The 27,378-nt window shown below is 40.5% G+C and overlaps 1 protein-coding gene and 1 long non-coding RNA gene across 8 annotated transcripts in view; one reads left to right on the top strand and one right to left on the bottom strand.

Annotated features, from left to right (window-relative positions):
• The window catches only part of PLEKHA7 (pleckstrin homology domain containing A7), a 163,808-nt gene extending 146,890 nt beyond the window's left edge, over positions 1–16,918 (bottom strand). For 4 of the 6 annotated variants that reach the window (XM_051620714.1, XM_051620712.1, XM_051620715.1 and 1 more), the window contains exons 1-3: positions 16,369–16,461; positions 16,143–16,219; positions 15,910–15,967 (exon numbers count right to left, since the gene is read on the bottom strand). In XM_051620714.1, the coding sequence (XP_051476674.1) occupies positions 15,910–15,967; positions 16,143–16,219; positions 16,369–16,451 (218 nt within the window). In that variant the 5' untranslated portion in view covers positions 16,452–16,461. Of the gene's footprint in view, positions 1–15,909; positions 15,968–16,142; positions 16,220–16,368; positions 16,462–16,814 lie in introns of those variants that run through there. The other 2 variants (XM_051620717.1, XM_051620713.1) reach the window with 2 other exon arrangements.
• On the top strand, positions 16,844–26,979 carry LOC127385182 (uncharacterized). 2 transcript variants are annotated; one of them, XR_007889613.1, is made up of 3 exons: positions 16,844–16,924; positions 17,878–17,972; positions 18,734–26,979. It is a non-coding gene; the product is annotated as an uncharacterized LOC127385182 (long non-coding RNA). The 2 variants fall into 2 exon arrangements; XR_007889612.1 differs by lacking the exon at positions 16,844–16,924 and adding an exon at positions 16,925–16,992.
• Positions 26,980–27,378: the final 399 nt, after the last annotated feature.

The raw sequence follows: 27,378 nt of genomic DNA on the forward strand, positions 1-27,378 counted from the left end.
GCAAGAGAGATTACCAACCCAGCATGACAGCATGGGAAATCAGTAGGATTTGAGATATTCTGGAGATATTTTGCTCATGCAGCATTTCCAGTAAAAATTCTCAGAAAGAAGAAAATCAAGAGCCGCATTCTTCCAACAGCCCTCTTCTTTCTAAGTACAACCAAGCTTTTCATTTCTTTTAAAACCAATAAATCAGTATTTCCTTTAGAGTTACCCTAGCTTGTGTCCATTTTCTAGATCCTGGTCTTGCTATGTAAAAGGAAAAGTAAACTATCAAACACTGAGTAAATCCAAGCCATAGAAGATCCACAAAATCAGTCACCCAGTTAAGGTCCCAACGTATCAAAGCTGTAGTCTTTCATACAGTTGTGTGTAGCTCCCCTCCACTGCCTGCTGAATGTAAGAAAAACACATACATGTGTACTCACCCATATAGAAGGAGTGGTATGGGTTGGGGAGGAAGAGAAACAGAAAACACCAAGTTTCCGTATTACCTGAGAATAGCAATTAAGCCACACCTAAAACTGGAAGAAGGAAATCTCCAATCAGGAGTATGCAGCCTGGCAAAGCTTCCTCTTCAACCAGCTTTCCTCAGGCATTTAATTACAAAAATTCTTCTCTCCATAATTTAGCCCAGATCACTAATGTGTGGTGTCCCACGATATCTGCAACTCTCCTAGCATCTAAGAGATCTGATCCTGGAAGGAAATTCTCCATCTCTGTACCCACCCACCCTGACTCAGAAAGTCTCCTCTTGAGAGCATCAGCCTACCCATTCAGGCAGAGAACACCATTTCCCAATCCCTACAGGAAGTAACTCCTCACAATCCTTGAGCAGTCAAATACTAAGGAGGTCAGAAATTTACAATCCCACTTCAGTGCATGCATGTTTAAACAAATAGTATTGATTATGCAGGTCACAAGTATCTCAGCTGAAACTAGAAGCCACCTTCCCATCAGTTACAGTATCTACACCATACTAGCACCAATTGTGCAAATAAGCCAAGTATTGAGTTGTCTATTGCAGGTCCCTTAGTTGTTGCAGCTACTCTGAGCAATTATGACAACATACTACACAGGATGTCCTTATACCAGTCAACCTCCAAAAGGCAGCCAGAACTTTTAAGATATGCCTCTTTAGCAGGCAATCTGAGGAGTAGCCTATCCTTATTAAAAAAAAATAAAAATTTAGAAAAAAAAATCCAAAACACCACACCACACGTTGTTATTATTATTATTAAGTACACAGCAAGCAATAGCAATTTGAGTGGGTTGGTCTGACGTTCTTCTAAGCAATCAAACTGTTGCTTTCCAAAATAGGACACATCTAAAAACTATTTTTATTATAAAGTTTATTTCCACAGAATCATAACCCTGTATTTCAGATTAAGTACAAACTCCTTCCTCCAATTGTTAGACCTGTTAAGAAGAATGTAGCTGTCCTCTGCATCTTTCTTAAAGAATGGAAGTCATGAGAAAAGAAATGGCTCTCTTAGATGGAATGACACAAAGAAAAAATTTCACATCATGTAAATTCATTTATTTATTAATACATATAGCACTGAAAATTCCAGGAGCTTGTGTTTGGTTTTCTCCTAACAGCAGATGAAGTGCAGAGGCTTGTTTTTAAGACCTTGAATGCAAGACCATATCAGGAGCTTTTCAAACTGTATGCATACATGAGTATTTCAACATAATGCCACACCAGTCTTTCCTATCGTATCAGAAACCCCACATTTTAACATTTTCCTTGTTAAGTTTAACTTACTTTAGCACCATGTTTTATAGGCAATTCTTGTAACTCTAAACTGCTTTCAGAAGTCTAATACTTTAACTTCTGGGCAGGCACTGAGAAAATATTTCCTCCACTTCTTTAGCTATCTCAGTGAACAGCTGTGTCAGAAGCTGAGAAAAACTACCAGAAACACACTTAAGCTCCATTTTCTTTTTGCAATTTATAAGTTATTAGGAATGGAAGGATAAATTTATATGTTTCTAGATTAAAACCAGTATTTGAAAATAGAAAAGTAAATCAAGATGTATTATTTTAAATTTTATGAAGCATTAAAAGAAAATTCTGTCATTAAATTAAAAAAATGAATGTATATCACATGCTTATATGAACAATTTTATTTTAGCTCACTTCAGAAATAAAATGCAAGTGGGACCCTCATATTTACTGCACAATTTAAGTCACTTTGTGACTTTTCCTCCAAATCAGCAAACATTCATTTCTGGAAACACTGGCAGGGCATGAAATACTCACTGAAGGTTTTCTTGTAACAAATACAGAAAAATTCAAAACATCACAAACAACTACAAGTGAGAAAAACTATTTCAACTGTTTAGCAGGGTATATTTCATAGATACTTGTTTTTCATTTGTTTATGCATACAGCAGTTCCAACTAACTTCTACTGATTTTTATTTTCACAGAATTGTCAGAGTTGGAAGGTACCTCTAGAGTTCATCTATTCTAACTCCCCTGCTAAAGCAGGATTATCTAGAGCACATTATATTTTATTATATTTCCCCACAGAAAACAATGTATTTGATTATAAGAGATAAATTAGTCATGTCTACCTCAAAAATAGTTAAAAGCTTCCAGGAAGGTTGTTTTTTCTTACGATAATCCATTTACACATGGCAGGTTCAGATGTTTCCTAAACATTTGTCAAAGCTTTGAACTAGAGCTCAATCTAAAGCAAGCTCCAGCACAACTGAGAAACAAGCACACTACTTAGAGATCAGCTGATAACACAGGGACTTTCCTAACACTACTGCTCCACTCTAATTCTTCACACATGTCCTCTTCACAGACCAAAGGACTCTCTGAACTCACACCTCCTTCATATTTCTACTCATCTCCTTGGTAGACAAGTCTTGCACTGCAATATACCATTTTCACTACAATCTTCAGGAGCCAACATAAATAGAAAGTCAATTTAATTGGCATGGAAACTGCTGAGCTGAATAAAACACAAAAACTAATAATACGGCAGAATTTTAATATATTTGCAGAGGTCAAGAATCTCTCAGATTTCTATACTACTGCAGAACCTTGTTAAATCAATCAAACATAATCATACTTAATTTATTTTTTCACCTACATATTTTACAAATGCCAAAATTCTCAGCACGTTTTTTTAATTCAGTTTCACACAAAACCATTATCTAGACCTGATAAGAGGTAGAAAATGTTTGTTATCATTAAAGGAATACCTGAGAGTTGAGATTAAATGGAAAAAAGAAGTCAATTTATTATTAATATTCTGGGGAAAATTATTATTATTGCTGCTGAACTTCATTCTTAAGCAATCTGGACATCCATAAATCAATGGGTCCAGATGGAATATACCCATGGGTGCTGAGGGAGCTGGCAGAGGTCATTGCTAGGCCACTCTCCATCATCTTTGGTAAGTCGTGGGCAACAGGAGAGGTGCCTGAGGACTGGAGAACAGCACTTGTCACTCCAGTCTACATGAAGGGCAAGAAGGAGGACCCAAGTAACTATAGACAGGTCAGCATCACCTCCATCCCTGGAAAGATGATGGAACGACTTGTTCTTGGCACTGTATCTAGACATATCAAGGATGAGGGGGTCATTAAGAGCAGTCAACATGGTTTTACCAAGGGGAAGTCATGTTTGACCAACCTTATAGCCTTCTATTAAGAAGTAACTAGGTGGATAGATGATGATAGGGAAGTAGATGTGGTTTATCTTGATTTCAGTAAAGCATTTGACACTGCCTCCCACAGCATCCTCATAGATAAACTGAGGAAGTGTGGTCTTGGTGATCAGGTAGTGAGATGGATTGTGAACTGGTTGAAAGGAAGAAGTCAGAGAGTTGTGGTCAATGGGACAAAATGTAGCTGGAGGTCTGTGACTAGTGGAGTCCCTCAGAGGTCAGTCCTGGGACCGGTGCTGTTCAATATTTTCATCAATGACCTGGATGAGGGAACAGAGTGGGAGGAGTGGCTGACACACCAGAAGGCTGTGCTGCCATTCACAGAGGCCTAGACAGGCTGGGGAGTTGGGCAGGGAGAAACTTGATGAGAAGAACCCCATGTACCAGTACAGGTTGGGGGCTGACCTGCTGGAGAGCAGTGTAGGAGAAAGGGACGTGGGGGTCCTGGTGGACAGGAGGACGACCATGAACCAGCACTGTGCCCTTGTAGCCAAGAAGGCCAATGGCATCCTCGGGTATATTAGAAAGGGTGTGGTTAGTAGGTCAAGGGAGGTTCTCCTCCCCCTCTATTCTGCCTTGGTGAGGCCGCATCTGGAATATTGTGTCCAGTTCTGGACTTCTCAGTTCAGGAAGGACAGGGAACTGCTTGAAAGAGTCCAGTGCAGAGCCACAAAGATGATGAAGGGAGTGGAACATCTCCCTTATGAGGAAAGGCTGAGGGAGCTGGGTCTCTTTAGCTTGGAGAAGAGGAGACTGAGGGGCGACCTCATCAATGTTTACAAATATGTTAAGGGCGAGTGTCAGGAGGACAGAGCCAGGCTTTTTTCAGTGATATCTAGTGACAGGACAAGGGGCAATGGATGCAAACTGGAGCATAGGAGGTTCAAACATCAGAAAAAACTTCTTTACTGTGAGAGTGACAGAGCACTGGAGCAGGATGCCCAGAGAGGTTGTGGAGTCTCCTTCACTGGAGACATTCAAAACCTGCCTGGACACGTTCCTCTGTGATGTGCTCTAGGTGATCCTGCTCTGGCAGGGGGGTTGGACTAGATGATCTTTCAAGGTCCCTTCCAACCCCTAAGATTCTGTGGTTCTTAAACTCACTCCATCTGTACTACCTCATTTGGAATTATCACAGTTTATTCAGCTCATTAATGAAATTTCTTATTGTGCTTCCAATCATAGTTTATTTCTGATGAATTTGAGATTTCTATCTGAACTTTTCTTCAAAACAGAAACAAATGTAATACTCAATAACAGACCATTATCTGTGAAAACTCCTCTTTTTTTCTATTCCCAACAATAACAAAAGTAACAGGCCTATTTACAATGTACCTCATCATAGTAAAGAAACCACTCAGGAGACAGCTGTATAGAAAGCCTAAGCATAAAATTACAAGTCTTCTCAAACAAAATATTCTCCTATACATCAATAATTCAAAATTTCTGGTAGCATTACCACTCACTCTACTGAAAAACACCATCTAGAGCTACTTCTTTTAAGACTTCAGGCAATGCTTAATCCGACTTCCACAAACCACAGTTTACTTGAGCTTCTGCTGGCTAGCTGGCACAGTGACACAGGAACAGTGTGCTGGTATTCAGAGACATCCCTCAAATTTCTAACTTAGTTCCCCTATTAGATTCATCAAGAAAGATGAGGTGTAAAAACACTGAACTGCTGTTGCTCCTTTCCCTCTGGCTGCTGCATTTCTGGTGAGGAAGGAGAAAAGCCACATTATTCATACACAAAAGATTCAACTTCCCTCCTTGTTTTCTCTCTTTATCCCATCTTATTTATCAGTAACACTTACTAGTTCATTTGCAACTAGTTTAAATCAATGTTTTCCAACCCTCCCACATCACCAAATTTCACATTAAGTCCACCGCTCACTCCAGAATTTATTCCCCCCAGAGGTGACTGATACATACAGCTCCATCATCCACTTCTTCGGACTTGCCTTCTTGTCTTATTCTGCACCTTTCTAAGCACCTCATCACTCAGCTACTCCTACACTACCAGAACCAGAGGTTTTGCCCATGAAAGGGCAAGTGTTTCAGACACAACAGCTGACCATTCCATCTGGTCAATGAGAAAAATAAAAAAATTGTGAGCTTCCTTATAAGCAAGGCTGATGCAGCAGAAGTTGCAGCAAGTAAACATAGATCTGTGGGGGGGCTATTTAAAATCCCCCATGAACTGTATTTGAAACAGTCTGTATTACCCAACAGAAGCAGTGCTTCTGGCCATTTCAAGTCCACACTGCTGACTCTTCTCTTTTCTAATTTGTGAACATATAGATACATCCAGAAATCCACATCAACAGGCTTTCTACTCACTACTTATATTTTTCCAAAATTATTTCCCATCTTCCATTCTCTTCTACTAACCTTGATTATTTTATTCATGCAATCTCAGTTTAAACTGTTTTCACAAATCTCCAATGTGTTGGGACATGATTTTTACTGTTATTATTGGAATTTGAACCATGACAGCAGATTCTGCCTGCCCAGGCTAAGTGGCCAGCTGCCCACAGACTAGCTGCTGGATTGGCACACAGTACACACTGCCCCTTCACCCCTGCTGACAGGGGCTTGGGGAACATGGCCAAACCCTGGGAACTACTGGTTCAGACACTGGCCAGCTCACCTACCACCTGACTCTGCAGCCATCCCAAGGGAAAGTCATGGCTGAGGTTCCATCTTCTGTGTCAGACAAGCAATGAAGCTGGTGAATGTCTAGAGCACAAGCCTTATGAGGAGCATCTGAGGGAACTGGGGTTGTTCAGCCTGAAAAAAAGGAGGCTGAAGAGTGAACTTCTTGCATTCTTCAACTACTTGAATGGAGGTTGTAGCCAGGTGGGTCTTGGTCTCTTCTCCCAAGTAACAAGCGATATAAGAAGAGGAAATGGCCACAAGTTGGGCCAGGGGCGGTTTAGATTGAATATTAGGAAAAATTTCTTTACTGGAAGGGCCGTCAGGCACTGGAATAGTCTGCCCAGGGAAGTGGTGGAGTCACCATCCCTGGAGGCATTTAAAGGACGTGGTACTTAGGGACATGGTTTAGTGGTGGACTTGGCAGTGCTGGGTTAATAGTTGGACTTAATGATCTTCAAGGCCTTTTCCAACCCAAATGATTCTGTGATTCCTTACTGCAGTCAGCAGACAGAAGTGAGCGTTTCCTTGCAGTGCAGAAAACCATCAATTACAAGGGTTATTTAAATCTCATACAAAACTGAAATTTTCTAGGTTACCTGACAAAACCAGTAATACTGTTGCAGCATTTCCAATTGGTCAGTAAAGGAAATCACCAGTTTAAAAATCCATATTACTTGTGAATCTCTAAGCAAGTATGACTCTGCATCAATATGACAGTCCTTGCATAGCAAATACTGGGTATTATGTCTGAATGCGTTAATTGTGCATTCTCCTATCAGATGTTTAACCTTGACACTGGATGTTCTGGGTTAGTAATGTTTAATTCAGAAATAACTGCAACTTAGGTTTCTACCTGTGCTGGTTTCTTAATCCTTCAACTGAAATAAAAATGCATAAGAGAAACCAGAAAACCATGCCCTACATTCACATACTGAATGCTCAGCAATCACACACCACACATGGAAATATACTAAATTCATAAAAGTGAATGTTATTTTACTACTTTGTCAGACAACATTGTCAAAGACCTCAGAAATTTTAATTTTCCTTCCTCCATTCTGTTGTTTCAATATTTCCTCAGATAATGCAATATTCTCCAAAGGCATGGAACTGCTACTCTCAAGACAGACTCTTCATCTGGAGTTAGCTGTCCACCTTCTCCAACAAGGTAGCAGTAAGAGGAGAAAAAACAGCCAGTGTCACCAAAGACTGTTACAGTGATACTAACACTTTGATAAAATAAAGATTTATCACTTCACATTTCAACTGAAAGGACTGTTAAATTAGTATATCAAAGCCAAATATCAAACTTGACACTTGCAACCTGTTTACTAAAAGAATTTCATATTATTTCACATGAGACAAGTAAAAATAAGTTGTTGATTATTAGGAGTTTTTTATATAAATGAGCTCAAACTGCAACTCACTACACAGCTAACCTGAAGAGCAAAAGGAAAGAGGTCAAGAGATTTAAAACTGAATACCAGGAGTAATAACATGCACACAGCATTCAAGGAATAAAACTTATCATCACCTGACATGGTTGTAGGCATTTAAGTATTTCTGTGCTAAAAAAGTAAAGCACAAAAGTAGTATTTAAAGAACAGCATCAATCTATGATTTGCAAGGAAGGAAAAAACAAAACTTTTTCTCAAGCCACTTGACAATATTAACAGGAAAACTCTTTAATAGGGAAAGCATGCAACAACTTCACATAAAAAAAAACCAACAAACCTAGCATGATCACAAATCACTCTTTCACTAAAAAATTCTAAAATGAGGGCTGATATCCTGAGATAAATATTAAAGCGTTTGACAAATGCTATCTAAGAAAAATGGTTTTCACCATTTCGCAGCTAACTTTTACTAATTTAAATATCAGTTAGTCCAGGCAATGGTTTGGAACCATGTCCTGTGGAAAAAACTGTCTACACCCGGATTTTGTCAGTCTTAGCAAACAAACAGCTGATCTTCAGAAAAAATTAAAGAAAATATTACTAATGCTACTTTAGCAAACAGTGAAAATTACATCTAGTGAATCATACCCACTATCATGGTTCTGTCTGCAGATGTTTTTAATCATTCTGCTGAAATAGACCTAACAGATTGATTATTCTAGGTATTAGGATAAGCCCCATTTCTTTTCCTTTGATCCAAAGTAGGCATTGAACTCAAGCACTAACAGCTTAACCTGCAGAGCGTACATCTAAAACACCTAAAAAGAGGCTTATCTAAAAAAAAAAAAAAGCCTTTTGCCCTCTGATTCTGATTTACACTGCTCAATAAACAGTGACTCTAGTTTTTCACTGCTCTCCATCATATTAATACCAATATCCTAAACTGATAAAAATTAGTCTTTTTCCTAGAAAAGGGACAGAGAAAGAACTGCAAATAGCAAAGACCCGATAAAGTTGCTGCTCAAGCATCTTGCTAGTTTGAAAATTACTGTGAAATCATGACATTTGGAAACAAATATGCAGCTTGCAAAAAGCTAGTCACTCTACATTTTTTCACATGAAATAAAGTAGAAAATTGTATGCAGCCTTCCTACTTAGCCATGTTTGACAACCCCAGTCCACACACAGCTCCTGAGAAAAAGAAAATCACCTGCATGTTGCAGAATTAACATATATTTTCAAAATACTCTGTACTCTGTTCTTAATTCAGGATATTTGGCTTCTAGGAAGGAAATAAATACATAATAAAAGTCCTCACTGGACAAAGAACTGTAAATAAAATCCAGTGTTACTCAAGTGCTCCATTTCAGCAGTGTATCCAAATTTAATTTTTAAAGTTTTGGTGGTTTTGGTTGTAATTTCTATTAAACCAAAGATAAACCCTTTAACAATAGGGAAGCAATAAGGAAAACAAGGGTTTTAACAGAAAACTTCAGGCAGTAAAGCACATACCTACTATGTATTGGTAACAAGCTTTTGTACCTGTCTAGACAAGTCAGTGATGTTCTTGCCATCACATGCCAACACATGGCAAACAATCAAAAAGAAAAGGCTTGGGTGAGTAACCAGGTTCTTTTTGGATTTTAACATCTGAATTACAAATCTGCTTTTAAATTAGAAGGGCCCTATCTTAGAGCAGACCTTGTAAAACTGTCAAATAAGGCTGCAGGAAAAGACAATTAAACTACAAATAAAATGAGGTTTTAGCCCCATTCTTTGTTGTTATCCAAGCCAAGGTCATAAAAAACCACTTTTTAAAAAGCACATCTAGGAGGCAAAGACAAAACAAATTAGATAGAACAGTAAATTAGAATGTACAGTCATACCAGACAGATTGCTTGTGATATTAAATAAATGTGACACCACATTATTCAAGTTGGTTTTTGCAGGGATGCTGCACTACAATACTGAAGCAGTACATTTAATCTGTACCAATGAAATGTAAATATTTGAGATTATGAAAAACTTTGATCAGTAGAGAGGTGAACAGTCATTTTAATATAATCCATCTGCAGCAAACAGAATGACAGGAAAATGCAGGGCATAACATCTGGGAGAAAAACCTGCACTCATGTATTTCACATCATGCACCTCTCTCTTCACCAAAGCACTTGCTAAGGTTGTTTACTAATGCCAGACATGCCTGGAAAAAGGTACTTTTTGTTCCCCCTATTATAAAATACAAAAATACCTTGCATTATATATTTGCCTGCAGACAGGCAATCCTTTTAACTAGGTCCAGTTGCTAAAGTTTCACAGCTACTGACATTGAAAAGCTTCTTCAACAAAACATGTAGTATTAATATGAAGATTCTGCTATGCCAAATATTTGAGATTTTCTCTTTCCTGGTAGTTAAGGGGTAAAAAATAAAACAAAATTAAAAGTGTTGAATCGATTATCTATTTCCTCATCTGATGTGGTAGGCATATTGCCCATTTCTAAAAGCAGTCTAAAATATAACATAAGATTATGAAAACTATTTTTAAGACTATAGCAATAATTACAAAGTACAACTGTATTTATTGGTAATCTTTACATTTCAGACAGACTTCCAGAAATATTGAAACCGTCACTGCAACCTGCAGCTGCCAAAAATATAAGCACATGCTCAGCTGCACACAGACTCAATGAATGCAGAAGAGGAAAGTACTTCAGAAAACAGGCTGAATGAATGAAGCTTTTCTGATAGACTCATGTTAAAGAAGCTTAGGATGTGTACTGAACAACATGTAGCTCTGGAGAACCAGTTCAAACCCTGGTTTCTGAGCTACAATACAAGTAAGTGGTATGACCCTAACCAGAACAAGGTAATACACCTCTGTTTCCCAGACAACTTTGATTTTCAGAAGTTCAGCAACTGAAACAACGTCTCAAGTTAATGACAACTATGCCTTAAGTGCATGTTATCCTTGCTGGCCTCCCCAGGTAGTCAAAATTCAGTTTTCCAACATGCATGTGTTTTGGAAGGAAAACAAACACTGACAAACTAAGTACTTTTTGGTGCAGCCTTGCTGTAAAAACAAACAAAAATGAGGACCTCCCCTCATACACTCCTCCTTCCCCCAGGGATTGCACACAATGTTCCTCTTAATTCATATACATCCCTGAATCAAATCACACATGACATTTTCCTTATGCGCAGTTCCAAGCTTGCTCTTCTTGCTGCAATTCAGACAGCATGAACGCACCCTCTTCCCACTTTCTGGGAGCTAAACTACAAAGGACTTCTTTTGCTGTCTGCAACTGTCAGCTCTCTCTGCCGGAGTACAAATCTATCAGCAATTACTTCACCCTTCAATGAGTGATCTCTCATTTTAACTGTCATCAAAAAAGGCCACTTAATTGTTCCTCCAAACTGAATGAAACATAGCTACTGTATCTGCCCAGCAGGTCCAAAATCCCCTGCTCAATTCTGTTCACAATCCAGGCAAAAAAAATTAATTAAACAGGCTGTCTGATCAAGCCCAGAGCTGGAGAACAAAGGACAGGAGGAAAGATACAGAGGAACTCCTACAAGCAATACTACTTACTTTTACTGTTTACAGTTCTTTTTTTCCGTTGCCCAAATTGAACGCTTTCTTACAAGAAATTTTAAAATTCTACTAAAAAGCACCAACATTCACCTCCATCCTGGCAGCTTTTTTCTTGCTCATTCCCTGCCAGTGAACCAGTAGAGGCCGCCCAAGACCGCCTGTCGCTTCTGCAGAACTGCAGGACGGGGGAGCTTCCCTACCCTCCGATTTCAACATAAAAGCCAGTTCTAGCATTTTTCTTCCACTTCTCTATTTCACATCCATTTTTCCACCCGTACAAATTACCTGAATGAAGCCTAGTCCCTTCAAGGGCAAATCCTGATTGAATTCTAGTAACTAGTCATAACCTAGATTGCTGTATACAGTGCCTTTCAAGTTTTATCCAAACCAGAGCTTTACCCATTGCTGTGGAACCTGCCCAGATTTCTTTCCCTAAAAGTTTCTCCATGACATTTTACAGCACATAAAAACCTTACATTTTGCCAGAGACTATCCTCAAATTTGCTACTGATGGTTGCAGAAGTTATCTTGTGGTCCTAGCTAGACAATTTTTATTCCTTTCCAGGAACTCCACACAAACTGGTTATACACAACAATGACAGCACTTTGTAAGCCACATGCTCACAGGTGGCTTTCATAAGTTTATATACCTACTTATACACTATTTGAGACCTTTATTATAAGCACAGGTTCAAAAACCACAAATAACATAACCTATATTGAAGATGTCATTATGAGGGACACGACTACTTCATACCCACAGTAGTTAAGTGCTCTGTATCTTTTGCTTCTACAGCAATAACCATCATGAAAAAGAGAGCAAGAAAAAAAAATTAATTGTATTTACAGTAGGTGATGAAACACCTACAGTAAATAGTGCTTCAGCTCACCTAAACAGCCACTAAAAAGGAGCAGTCTTCCACATCCTGCTGGGAGCAGGGAAGACAGGAATTTCTGCAGGGCAGAAGACACTTGTTGATTAAATGTATTAAAGAGATTATAAAACAATCTTCTCAGGTAATCAAAAGGACTGAACTCAGTGATCCAGATGGTCTCTTCCCCTTCAAGCTTCTGTGATTAAATAATCATTAATTGGGGATCATCTATAGCCCAGAGAGTAAATCTGAGCGCTTGCAGGGTTTTTGGTGACCTGGTATCTAAATGTATGTGTTTGGTACAGCAGAACCAAAGTTACAAGGGCAGACTTCAATTCATGCTCATTAACTTCTGTGTTCTTTGTTATTTTACAAATTCTAAACACTTGAAACACATACTATGAGTATTTCCTACATATAGTAAAGGCTAACTGAAAAAAACTTAACAGTTGCAGGCTATTGTTATGAAGAACAGCAACTTCATAAAAAGTTTTGTTTCTTGTACACTCCCTGATACCTGAAGAAAAGGCTAAATTGGACTAAAAATTGACTTCAGAAATAGAGGGTTAACTACAGATATTTAAGTGCCGGTTTCCACTTTTTTGCTCTTAATTTTAGGCTACAGTTTGAATACAATATTAACTTTGAGATGTGTAATATTATTCTAGCATTCTGTAACAACCTCTGTAACAGCAATACTCTTTTTAAACATACTTTAAGACAAGGCAGTTAGGTATCTAATGCTAGAAGAATGGATCTTTTCACATAAATACCCATCTCAATCTTAAAGCTATATGAAGGCAATAAAAAAGGCATTCCATACTTTTGCAGCTTTCCAACTTACCTAAAATATTTTGGATGAACAGAAAAAGATAATAAGCAAATGGAAACAAAAAACTGTAATGCACACATGCACTGTTTTTTGATCAGGCACTATTTTCCCCTGTATGTCTCATCTCCTTTACCAAAAAAGAAAGTCTACTAACCACAGTAACAACTAAGCACATGAGCAACCCAACTAGCAGCAACAAACCAAACCAAGCATTGTCAAGTCCTCATTCAATTTCACATTTGCTCAGCAACAACATCCTTTCTGCAGGACTAACACAAAGCAGTTGCCCCAACACACAACGTGTTTTATAAACATCAGCAGAGAAAGCAAACAAAAAAAGAGATGGAAAAGAGCAGTGCAAGCTGTCCTGGGCAGTCAAAGTCAGAAAATGCAATCCATAACACTTTTCAACCAAGAAACATCCACTCCTATGATCAAGCCTAAATCAATATTCCTTGTAAATAAGATCAAAGGCTGGCATGCCAAGCAAATTGAACACTCTTTTTGGGTTGTTGGTTTTTTTTTAAAAAAGGTCAAAGTGCTCATTTTACACATTTTTTTCACTCAAAGAGGAAGTAAGTCATACTGAAGAAAAAGTCTAACAGTTCACAGGCAACAGTGACCAAACTGCAACTTTTCATAAATTGTGTCTATATTGAGCATAGCTGATAATGCCATGTCTTTCTTGGATTAAGAGTAACAAATATGCTGAGGCTATGTATGTGGAAAGACATGATATTGTATAAACAGCTATCATATTTTCTTCTTAGGACCAGCTATGTAAGTTGCAAATAAACCACAGAAGAAACAGTGAGATTTTTCCAAACAGAGATCCAGATAAGACAGTTTAGATATAATTTATTTAATGTTTTATTTAGTAATTTTATGGTAGAAGTCAGGACTGCACTAACTGAGCTTCCCACTACCAAGAAAACCTGAAGAATAATCAGAACAGAAAAAATGGTTCAGGAAGATGTGGATGTGCAGAAATGGGAAGAACTAAAAAGTAGCTTCATATTTGGCTTCCAAATATAAATTACAGTCCTAAAAGTTAAAGCAGCAATGGAGAAGAAAGATCTGGATGCATCAGTCACTTGGCAGCATTCATGGGTATCTTCCCCAAATAGACAAAAAAGCTAAAACACAGAAAACTAAAAAATTTTGGGAGCAAAGAAAGCACTTTTGCTGTGTGTGAGGACTGGGTAGTTATACAGAATAGCTCATGGTTTTTTGTGAGCTAGAATGCCAGAAAATTGAATTTAATAGTACAACACGTGAAATCATGTGTTTAGGGACCAGTGACCTTTTCTGTAAGCTGAGAGAGAACTCATCACGTGGAAGCAACACAGGAGGAATGAACAGAGCAGTGAGGTATGGAAATTCTTGTCTAAGGATGCTGATGTTTACATGAGCACAAGGGGGGCTCAAAATGTTCATGGAAGAAAAACAGAAATTCTGCTTGGCTCAAGAAGCCTCTGAGCCAAAAACAGAGAGATTAGAGCAGTGCAAGGGGGAAAGAATTACTGCTGAAGAGGACACTACATCAAGTGAATCTTTGCTGTGACACAGAACAGCTGAACAGATTTATGTCAAAAAATTGCTATTACTCCTCACAAAAAATTTACCTGGGTAAAGATGCTGCAGTTTAGCCAGCTGCTCTATAAAATGTTTTTGCAGTTGCCTGACAAACAAGACACAAGAGTAGTCTTGTAAACAGAGCAGCTGGAAAAAGGAATTAGTCAAACAGGGTCTGACAGGCCTTTTCCTCCTTGGTAATGAAAAGGGACATTTTAGGATAATCTGGAATTTTATTCAACAAAATCCTACCACTGCAGGTATTGACAATCCCTTCAGTCAATCCCTCCCTCACCTGGCCCTGTATGGTTCTAAACTTTGATCTTTACTAAAACCTCAAGTTTGTCAAAGGTTCTGGGGTATACTCTGCAGACATTTCAAAAAACATTTCAGAAGTAGACATCTACAACACAGGTGTCAGCAATTTTAAGGGACTGTACTTAACTGTACCCAGGTTAACCATTCCAGTCAAGCACTGAAGCAATAAGCCAGTGTCTTCCAATACTCTTTTGTAAATTTCAATGAATTTAATACACACTAAGATTTCAAAAGGAAAATACATCACAAGTGACACCCAAGTCTATATCCAAGGTGTACCAGAGTTTTACTGAGTTGATTACACCTCTACTTTTACATCAGTGTTTATATATATACGAAACTTTTTAAACAAGTTCTCTTAATTATCCTATTTTAGTGCAACATGCTTGCATCTCATAGAAGAGAAGAGCCTTAACAGGCAGAAACAGTATCACAAGTTTTGAGCTGCTCTCTGAGCAACATGAAAGCTACGACGGCTGCCGCCAACCCAGGCAAGGCAAGCTCATGTCTTCTGTCCGTCTCTGGGAAGAAGCACCGACAGCTTTTTCGCTCACAAAACTTCCCAGTGCTGCATCCACAGCCACGAGCCATTGAAAACAAAACAACCATCCACCTTCACCCTCTGCAATGCAACGCTCCACCTGCCACAAACCGCACTTTAAACAGCAGAAGAGAGGAAGGGGGGGGGGAAAAAAACCCAACCCAAAAATCCCAACCAAACCCGAGGAGCCGCCTCCGAGGAAACCTGTTGCTAACGACTGAGAACGGCCGGCGGGGGGGTCCCCGCATCCCGCCGGGCCCAGCAGCCAACTTTCCCCATCCGCCGCTGAAACCACACACCTCCTCCTTCTTACTTTCCCTCGCGTTGATCATTAATTAAACCGGCGGACATGCCGGGCGGGTGGAAGCGGCCCGGAGCCCCCTCCCGCCCGAGCCGTCCCCGCGGCAGCCCGAGGTAGAGGAGTTACTCACTCGATGAAGTAGCTGGCGCCCTCCTCCGAGAAGCCCTCCTCCCATCCACGGGGCAGGTCTGCAAGGGTGGGGGGAAGAGGGAGAAAGAGAAAGAAAGCGGGGAAGGAGGGGTGAGAACTTCGCCCGCGCCCCGAGGTGCCTCTCTGGCGGCGGGGGGGTGAGGAGGGGGCGCGGAGCGGCGCTGAAGGGTGCGGGGCGAGCGGGGCAGCCTTCCCGCCACCCCCGGCACCCACCTGAGCGGATCATGTGGCCGGAGTTGACGGGCTCCCCGGTGCGAGGATGCAGCCAAGAGGTGGTGCGGGTCAGGTCGCTGGGAGGGAGAAGCGGAAAACATGCACCTGTTAGTGCCTGCGTGCGGCCGCCGGGGAGGGCGGGAGGCGGGCGGGCAGCGGGGCCACCCTCCACCTCCAACCCCGCAACCCCTTCCCCAGGCGGCCCCGCCCGCCGGCGCGCCCTTACTCGATGAAGAAGACTCGCCCGTCCTTGCAGACGCCGTAGGACCAGTGCTCAGGTAGAGCGTCCCGCCCCACCGCCGCCGCCATGTTCGCCGTGCGCGCAGCCAGCCAGCCAGCCGGCCGGGGAGGGGGTGCGGGCGGGCGGCCGGCGCCGGGCGCCCAGCCCCGGCTCTGCTCGGCAGCGCCACCGCGGCCACCGGAGGCGCGGCGCCCGGCGCGGGCCGGGGGCGACCCCTCCCGCCCGTCGGGAGGCAGGCGCTGCCCCGCGGGGGAAGGGGCGGCGGGAAGCTGAGGAGGCGCCGGCCGCCTTTGTCCGCAGGTGCCCCCCGCGCCAGCCCCCGCAGTCCCGCGGCCCCGGCGCCTCACGCCCCGGCGGAGCCGCCCGCCCCGGGGACGCGCAGCAGCCCCCGCGGCCACCGGGGGCCGCCGCCTGGGAAGCGAGCAGCGTACCGCACGGGGGAGAGCGGGGAGCGCACCTCCCTAGAGACCTTCCTCATCCAGCGACCTCCTGCTCCAGCCTGGGAGCCGCGGCTGCCATCCAGGACCCGTCAAAAGGAAGGGTAAGCGCGGGTGGGAAAGCACTTGACTTTCCCCGCGTCCCGGGATACACCCTCGCCACGAGTAGAAGGTGAGGAGAGAAAGGCTGTAGGGACTTTGAACCTCGGGTGCAAGGGATGATCGGTGAAAGAGAGCAGAGTCAATAGCAGGTCAGTTGACAAGGTAGAGCTGTCACCAGTACCGCAAGGGACCTGTGCCAATCGCTATAGTCATCAATGACCTAGAAAAGGAAGAAGCGGTAACACGAGAGAGCCTGCTAGGTGAAGTTATACATGACTCCCTCCCCGCTCAGCTGTGTGACGTTAAGGTCTTTACGGTGCTGAGGTATGGGGAAGCTACAGCTTAGGACAGAGTTTAGTGGTCCAAGCAAAGCTGCAGGCACTTGAGAATATGGTTTGGGGATGGAGCGGATGGGACAGGCAAGGCGGTGCTCGTGGCTGGGCTGCAACACAACGAGGCCCTCACGCTTCTTCCTCTGGTCTTGGATACCAGCCGGCAGAGCCTTGATGGGCCCAGGTGAAGAGTCCCAGCCAGTGCCTTGGCTTGGTAGTAGTGGTACTTGCAGCAGAAGGGGACTGAGAAAACCAAGGTGGGGAAATCTGCAGCTGTTTCTTTCAATGAGGGTAGCAGTGGTAGAGTCAAGCACGGTTCTGTGGGTTTTTTGCTGTTCTGATACTGGGGAGAGAGAAGGATGAGAAAGCCAGGAAAGGGGATGTTTGCTGGATGGGAGGAGAGCATTAAATAAAGGAAACAGAGGCTGCAAAGAGGGGTGGGAAGGGGTAGATGGGCTTGACTGGGTGCAAGGGAGTAAAGAAAAACAGAAGAGAACAACTAAGGGCATGGCTGTGGGGGAGAGGGAGAACCCATGCATTAGGGAGGGTATGAGAGGGGAGAGTGCTTTGGTACAGGGAAAATAATACATGTATACTTTTTATTCTTCTAAATAACCAAAAAGACATAATCAGAAGAAAGCAGGAGGCAAGAAAAGGACCAGCAATGGGAAGGGACAGGACTTAACTACGTTTCACAGGAGTTTCAGGCAACATGCAGGTTGGTGCATCAGGATGGCATTACGTGCTGCTCTCTTTTTGACTGCTGTTGAAGGTGATACTCTAGCAAACCAAGAGTAGTCATGACTGTGGGATACATTGCAGGCTAAATGTTGGAAAGTGGATTGATTTCAGTTGCATATGAGAAAGCATGGGCTTGAAATAAAGAGTTGGGTGGAGGTTTTGTGAAAGTCTAGCAGAGCCTTACACCTGCAGAGCTATTTCTAACTTCTATAGATTAATTTCCCTGACATTGCACCATCAAAAATTCTTCCTCAATATTGTTACCTTCCAAAATTTTGCAGAATTTTAGTTTATCCACAATTAAAAAGCAGGAGAGAGTGTATTCTAACCCTTTATCCTAAGTCAGAATTTGTATTAGTACTTCTAAAACTAAAGTCTGTGCTGTGTTTCTCTGAAACCCCAACAATTTTGAGCCATTCAGTAATGTGATTAGATGTGAGTTATCACAGAACCTGCAATAAGGTCAGTCCTCGTGCAATTACAAACTAAATCAAATACAAGTTGCTTAGTGTCACTGCATGTTTAGATCTGCACAGAAGAGATAAGACAAACTCTTGCTCTGGAGAAGTTAATTTGCCTTGATTTTATGAAGCAAGTAATTCATGCTCTGTCAGCTTCATGAACTCATTGAAGTTAGCTTGGAACTCCACCACACTTTGGCCACTAGACCACCACAACAAGATAGCCTTCTCCACCTGCAGTGAATAGTAACTTAATTTACCATGTTGTGGATTTCAGGTCCTAGAAGCATCTGTACTGCCTCAAACCAACTGCCTAGGATTCTGTCTCAGATCTCGACAAGAGCAGGCACCAGGAAAGAGTGGAAGAGCCAGACAATCATATGCAACTCCCTAGCTCCTTCCCTTCATTTTAGTATCTACATCCAGTGTTTCCCTTCAGAAGCTGTGACCTCAGAAGGCTTTTGAGCAAGATGTTGTTTCCGTATGTAACTCCTAGTGGATCTCTTCTCTGAACCTGTCCAGACTAGAGCCCATGTTCTATCATCCAAAAGAGCCAGTGTCCAAATGTTCCTTAATGCTTACCTTCCTTGAACTGTGTGTGGAGAATCACCTCCTTTTGTTTGGTTTGAACCCAGCTCCCATTCCACTGATTCTCCTCAGTTCATGCAGTGAAAGAAACAGTGGTCATCTAGTGCAACCTCCTGCAGGATCAGCATTGAATTTAGACCAGGTGGCTCAGGCCTTTTGTACAGGGGAGGATCTGAAAACCTCCAAGGATAGAAATTCCACAGTGCCTCTCAGCAATTTATTCCCTTGTTTTGTGAAAATACTTTAATTACATCAAGTTAGAAGCTCCCTGGTTTAATTTATCACTCCTGTCATATGACCATATCTTGAGCTGATCTATCATGGTGCCTGCTGCATTAGCACATTAGCACACTCACCTGTTTATTTCAGATAAATGCATTATGGAAAAAGTATGTTTTGTTACAGTAACTTGCAGAGCTCTACTCTAAAATTCATACCAAGATGAAAACTTCTTCCAATTCATAAAATATCACAAGCTGACTTGTGTTGGGTTTGTCAGGAGGTAGATTTGTGATTTAGGGCCCTGGAGGAAGAATGCCTCCAGACATCATTTATCAATAAGATTATTTTGATTATTTATTTATTTTATATATATATATGTGGCTGATGCTCAAGCTCTGGTTCCAGTCCTCTATGGCTGATCTCAGCCATGTTTATTTTCTGTTACAGATCATTCATTGCTCTCTAGAGGCACTAACTGGAAGAAGGTATTTGGGGTTATATTCGGAGTTTCAGGCCACAATATCAGGAACTCAGCTAAATAAAGTGAAATATGCTATTCAACAAGATTAAGGGTATACTAAAAGGAGATTTGATAACTAGGTAATTCAAGGAGACATGCTGAGGTCTCTTGAGTCCTGCAAGTTTGAATCCATGTTTGGCAGCTTTATACAAATGCATTATTGGTATTACTTGCTCTGTCCACATCCTCTGGGAGCACTTTTTTTTGATTACTTCATTAAGTTTAATCTGCCTTAGGAGAACAGTGATATATTTTAAAGTACACAAAAATCTGTACCTACACTTTGCTATTTCCAGAACAAAATCAAACAACTGAGCGTGAACACCTTTCCTACCTCATCCCTTTATTTGCAGCCCTTGCCCTTCTATCCAGCTTCACCCTGTCAGTGCCAAGATCCACATCTTCTCATTTCCTCTTTTTCCACTTCTGTTGCACACACCACCAGCCCCAATCAGGTCTGCATATTTCCCTGCACTTTTTCAACCCTTTATAGGCTAGAACCTTTCCACAAAACATGGAGTAGGAACCTGGAAATAATACTGGAGATGCTATATAAGAATCTCCAACAACAACAAAAAAAATCAAGTATAATTTCCATCAGTTACAATTAGATCCAGTGTCTAGGAAGTTGCAGAGTCACATCTGAATTTCGTGCTGCTGTGTACTCTAGTGATCTATTTCCTAATTTGTCTGAGAACTGAATATAATTAAATTTGATGGTCTTAGAGGTCAAAAGCTTCTGCTGTTTTGGGACACTTAAATGAAGTGAGATGCAATGCATAGAAAAAGCCTGCTAGTTATGACATATTCATCATGGCCTGTACATTTTTTAAAGGCAAGCACAACCTATAAAAGGTGTGAGGCCAGAGAGAGGCAGAGCATTTGAGGAGAAATTAATCTGAATTATCAAATTTTGGTCAAGAAAGCTCATAAGCCATAATGCCAAATGAGTAGTATGCCTTTTAGCATCATTTACCAGCTCTGCTCAGAACTGCTGAGGATTAAAATCACAAAAGGTTTCACAGTGACAAATTAATTTGCAAGATAATTTGGGAACAGTTTGCCCAATTCCTTTTCTGATTACACAAAAATATAGGTTGTGCAACAAAATTTTCTTCAAGATTGTGCAGTGAGATTCTCATCTAGCAGTGGCAACTGCTTAAGAGACCAGAAATCAAAACACTGAAGCAGAAGAATATATTAATCAGACAATAGGGGAAACGTGGAAAAGAACTTGGAAAAATGAGGTAATTCCACATTCCAGGAAAATTTCCGATGCCATTTCTCCAAAACTGCAACACTTTTTCAGATGACAGAGCAACTTCACCAAGGATTAGCTATAGTGTACGTGTTCAAATCAAGGAAAACAACTTTCACTGTTCAATTCTCAAACAGGATGGGAAAAAGCCATCTCAAGAGAACAGTATTAATGATTCCAAAAATAGTACAGTAAGAGTAACACATTCCTTTGTCCCTGGGTAAAGCAAGAAGACGTGCTTAGGTCTCCAATTCCTGCAAGTCTGAACTCCCACAAATGGCAGATGTAGGACACTGCCAGGTAGGGTCCCTCTGAAAGGAATTACAAAGAAGAAAAGATAATATATGTAATTGAGTACCTAATGTCAGTACCTCAGTGCAGAATAAAACATCAACAGGACTCTTCAATAACCTCAAAACCAAAAAATGGCCATGCACAGCTAGAGCCAGTGTCATGCTGTAGGATAAAGGAACAATACAAAGAAATAGTAAAGGAAGATTTATTTTAAAGCTTGATGTCCAAAAATTGTTTTCATCAAGAAGAGCCAAATTAAAAATATTCCAAATCAAAGAAAGACCAAATATTACCTTAGTGGGTAGGGAAAACAATCTAACAAAAAAAAAATCATTGTATTCTTTCCAAATTAAAATACAGTTGTTGGGGTTTTATACAAAAAACAATCAATTGTATTCCCTGTTCATTAATATCAGGGCAAGCAGAAATCAGCTTGATTTATGCCAAGATAAATTTGAAGGTAGATGCTACATAGCAAATTTCCCAGATCTAATTAAGCAGTAAAACAGACTAAGCAGGAATGTCATGTTCCCTTCATCACTGATTTTTAAAGTCTGATCCAGACAAAAGTTATGTCAGGATGATTCTAAGTAGGCTTAGAATTTTGTCTCAGATCAGGAGCTATGAACAGATGATCTCACAAGATCTCTTTTAGCCTAAATTTCTATTAAAACATAAGCTGATTGAAAATGTTAAGAGTTTTAGAAGTAGGTGGACGTAAAAAAATTATCATCACCTGACGTGGTTAAGAGCACCATTATTGAGAGGCTGTCTAGCTCACAGAAGGAATACATGGCAACCATTTGAATGTAAAGATACCTTATTTAACAAGAAGAGGAAGGACAATCCCTGATGTAGTTGAAAGAGAGACGCAACTTGCACAGTATTGACATGACTGAATATAGAGTACACACTCATTCCTCATCTGAAATGTTTACAGTTGGACCACACCATCCACAGAATCCAGGAGAGCTAGACACAAGAAAGGGTGGCAAGAGTCACAAGATATGCACAAAAGTCAGGCAAACTGTCAGCAAGATATCACCCATTTCCAGGCTAAGCACTTTCCAGGACAAGATTAATACATATTACTTGCAATGCCAAATAAATGTTGAATGGAACAGGAGAGGTATTGCTCAATAGGTTGTGTTTTTTCTTTTTATAAGCATTGACATTAAATGAAACATCTTCTGCATTTTGTACACAGCATAATTTATGCTGTGGAGAATTTATGCTGAGGACAACTTTTTAGACGAAGTACCTTATAATAGATTTGAGACACTTCCCTAAATATCCATGGGACTAGTGTCAGGCAATAGAATTCAATGAGTACTAGAAGATAAATATAGCTCATAAAGTAAGAAAGATTAAATAATGGTAAAACTACTGTAGAGAGAATTCCAAATGCACAAAAAGGAATTACTCATTTTCCTGGCCACTGAAAAGGGAAAACCTGGAACTGAAAATAATATAAACAAGTTCAAATTGTATCCACACTTCCCCTGAGGAAGATATGGAGCATGGCAGACATTGTACAAGAATAATTTCCAGACTGACTGTATTGCTGTGCAGTATCTGACTGATGACTGCACACATGGATCAGCCCAGACTGTAACACTGCTGAGCAAGACAGATGGGAAAATGACATTGAGAAGGCAACGCTCATGCTGCATAACAAATCAACACTTCTCCTTCCAAACCATGCTGAACTCCTCTAGGAGTTAGAAAAATGGTAATTATCTCTAGTTAAAAGGCTTTCTTTTCCAAAACACAGTCAGTGTTTAAAAGTGTATTTATGCTGAAAGTAGCTTTAGTGGAATCCAGCAGATATCTTCATAACAATTCTATTTTTCTTGCAAATCTCCTTCATTTTTAAAGACATCCTACTGATTTACATGCTAATATCTGAATATATCCAATTACCCCTCTCACCTGAATATCCTATGGCCCAAAAGATTTGTGTTTCAGGAACTGAGTTAAGCTTGTGCCCTGAAATGCACAAAAATGCATGAGAAAGCAAAAATGAGTGAATACATTTGCTAATGGCCATGTCAATTTCCAATTTTCTGTCACACAGGCTTTTAGGATTACTATATTTAACACAGTCCAATTGCTTCTTCTCTTCATTTTCTCTCTTTTGCATTTCACAAAGTCAAAATAATTTATGTACCTAATACCTAGAAACCTTGTACTAAGATATATTTGGTAATCAATAATTAAACTAAATAACAAAGAGTCGTAATTTTGTCATGACATTTCTTACCTTTCTAAACAGAAGTGGTGATAGTTAAATGCCTGAATATTGTCAAAGTTATTTGTAGAAGAGAGAAACACAAAAGAACAATTACATGTGGAAGTCACTTGGAGGAGCATTTCCAGAAGTTAACTATTATTATTGTAATTAACAGTTGAGGGTCTTTTCCTCATTTTTTGGTAAATAACACTATCATCCTGGCAGGACTGAGAAACCCTCAGTTCTTCAACATTTACATACCTGTGACTATTAACATTTTGTTTTAAAGCAGATACTTAAAGTCTGTTCCGTGTGTATGAACAGAAATAAGCTCACTGTGATGCCTCAGCCATGGGCACCTGAGTGCAAAGAGGAGACCCTTTAGTAAGAAACAGGACAAATGGGGAGATGGACATCTCTGACCTGTAAGACAAAGCTTCAAAATTATAAATCAAACTGTTCAATTATCTGAAGTTTCATCACACATTATGCATTTTTCTCCTTTCCCCAACATAAGATACTTCTCTTCTGTATTCCCATCAAAGCTTTTCTCCCCAGGCTTTGAGTCCACTATGCTGTATAATCGCCCACAAATGGTTATTAGCCTTTTCCAGCACCTCTGGCAACTGCCATTACCATATTTGCCTTTTTTTTTGCAACTACTTACTGCACTCAAGGCAAGCAGAATGTCACATGTTCCAAGTAATCTTCACTAAGAATTTTTTTCTAACAAAATGAAAGACCCCTGAATTCACTATCCAGGCTCCTCCTGAAGTTTGTTCCTGGTTTGCTTTGCAAGACACATAACTTCATCCTGGAGTCCCCTTAATAACAATCCCCATACCAAGTTCCAGACAAGATTGAATTTTAGCATCTTCTACCTGTTTCCAGGGATTTTGTTTTCTCAGCAGGCTTATAACTCTCCAGGGTCTCAGCCTTCTTCCTACATAAGCTTTTGCCAGGCAGAGCAATCTCTTCCCACCATGGTCTTCCAGTTCCTCTTTGAAAGACTTCTGTGCAGAACAGTCTAAGATTTTGGTTATCTGCTTGTCTCCAGAAGGAGATAACTGAGGTTTAACCAGGCTCCTTGATTTTTCTGGAAACACGAAGTATACATACCTCATCAGAGGTTTTCTAATATCCTGCTTCTTTCCTGTTTCTCCTGCTGTTACAACCCTAGCAAGTGTGCCTTCTTCCCAGTCCTCCACATCTGCTTTTACCTCTTCCTATGCTGGACTTGGGGCCTTATGTGATTTTCCAGTCTCCTGCTACACACCTGTATCCTTTCCACTCCTGCCTTCAGTGGTTTGCAAAGGAAATCAGTCAGTTGCAATAAAGCATCTGTATGTGAGCATGACATAGCCAGTAGCTATAGTAACAGAAAAGCTTACTTTAAAACAAAACAAAAAAGAATGTGAGAGGTATCTCTCATCTTTCCTCCCCTCCCCTAATATTGCAGGGCTCCATAAATATACCCCTGCACATCTTCATCTAATTGTATCTCCCCCTGGCTCAAAACAGGGTGAGAGAGAAGGAAAACTTTTCTTTTTTTTTTTTTTTTTGCCTGGTGTAAGGAGGAAAATAGATAATATCACACAGCAAAACTAGAAAGAAAAGATCTCTCTCCCAGGAAAAAATAAAAAAAATAAAAAAAAAAATCTGTAGGTTGCAAATCCAGGATAGGCAAAATTGTCACTATCCCACTTCTACCTTAATTTCTGATACAGGTTCAGCAATAGGACCCTTGCACACTGTGAAATTAATCTCCACTGTTCCCTTTGTATTGTCTTGTTCTCTTAATAATCTTCCCTTCCTGAAAAAAGCAGGACCAGTGCCTCTCAGTTTTCAAGTCAGTTCAATATCAGATGTTAAGGGACTGAATAGTTCCTTATTCCTCAGAAAGACAGATGCAATTCAGATGTGTGGCTATTCCCTTTGGGTTACAAATTAAGTCTTAAGGTCAGGACCACCCAAAAGCTTCACCTAGAACTGAGCCTACCTGCACAGCCCTCCACCTGCAATCCCCAAATCCCAGGGGTGCAGGTGGATTCATAGGTCCCTGGCACCCAGCATGGGAGCCATCTCTGGGGATGGGAATTCCAGCTGAGGCTCCCTGGGTGCACACACAACCAGCTCCTGCAATGCAGCTCCTCACCCCAGGTTGCTCTGCAGGAACTACTGGTGTGCAGATCCCCAGGGAGTCCCAGGAGCAATTTGGGAGGCGAGCAAGGGCTTCAAAAACAACCTTTTCCCCAGTGGAGTGCTGTGCTGCCTAAAGACATCAGTTCAGACCCTGAAGCAGTCAGGCCACACACTCATGCTTGCAACCCAGCTCACTGTTACACCAACCTGGAGATCAGTTTTTAATAATTCAAAACAGCATAGGTAACTTCTAAAACAGTTACAAAAAGAAGAGCCTTCTACAAGTTCTCTTTGAGAACAGCTCTTGCATCTGACTGGACTGAGTCGAGGTAAAGATGCTTTTTTTGAACTCCATATACTCCTAATTCCTCTAGAACTTGTGTACATGGACTTCCACAGAAAAGACCAAAATAGACTTTGTGCCTCAGCTTACTTTACCACTGAATAGGTCAGCAGGGTGCACACAATGTTCAGTAATTTAATGCACTTCTACGTGAGTCATACCTTTTCATTCCTGCTTTTTAAAATGTGCATATTGAAATAGATAAACAACACAAAAAAGATGTCTGTCTAGCAAACTTCATTATTTTTCACAAATTAAATCTTCTTAATTTGCTGCAGTATTGTCTTTCAACAAATTATTCTTTCATTTATTCTTTTTTCTGGACAGTCCCTTTCCTGAGGGACTAATAATCTTCCATAGATCCTGAAGTATTTACAATAAATCCCACTTGGAATATATTTCCTTTTAATCATTAAAACAAGTTACCATGCAGTTAAGGAGAGAGTATTATGTATTTCAGCAAGTTATACCTGATATTCTTCAAACTGGAACACTGTTATACCTGATTCAGTTTTATACTTTGACATGTCTCCATTGTTATTGAACAACAGTTAAATATAATACACTGTTACAAATAAGTTTCATTCTTTAGATAGCTGATGGATGTGATCTCTAATGTGTTCTCTACAAATCATGAGTTATATCCCGCTTCTTAATTGTAGAGTCCTCTGAAATCTACTTTAAATAGTAGCTAAGCAGATTAAATACAAAAAGGAACAAAAGCAAGGCAGTTTGCAAAAGGATAAATTTAAAGTTTTCTGCTCAGCACTGTATAGTTTTTCCACAGACTGTTTTGTAGACAATCATCTTTCTCAGTCACTTATTAGATCACTGTAATCTGGATTTCTATATTGACTGACTCATTTTCAATGTCAATCATAATGTGAAAATTTAATAAAACAACTCTAATTGTTCTTCAGAAACTTAGCACTAATTACTTCCATACCATCTCAGTCAAGAAGTCGTCTTTCACATGTTCTAGTTTTCAAGCATAGCAATTGTACATTTCTTTTGGGCACTGCATACTTCTCAAATCAGTATTTCATTCACTGAGATGTTGATGGCTGCCTTAACAACATATCACACAGGGGTTACACTTGGTAAAATTGGAACTGTACTCTGTCAACAATAATTATGTGCGTGTTTTGCTCTTTTCCTGCTAGAGCTGTGTCATGGCAACAGTGTAAAAGCAGCATTCATTTTTAAAATGCACAAATGACTCCTTAGATGACACGTTTCTGGCTCAGGTTTGGCAAAGCATGGTGAAAACAAAGACTTTTTTGAGTAACTATCACAACTACTTCCACTATATGCAAATCTGT

The sequence above is a fragment of the Apus apus genome, chromosome 5 (assembly GCF_020740795.1).
Source record: "Apus apus isolate bApuApu2 chromosome 5, bApuApu2.pri.cur, whole genome shotgun sequence".
NCBI classification, from domain to species: domain Eukaryota; kingdom Metazoa; phylum Chordata; class Aves; order Apodiformes; family Apodidae; genus Apus; species Apus apus.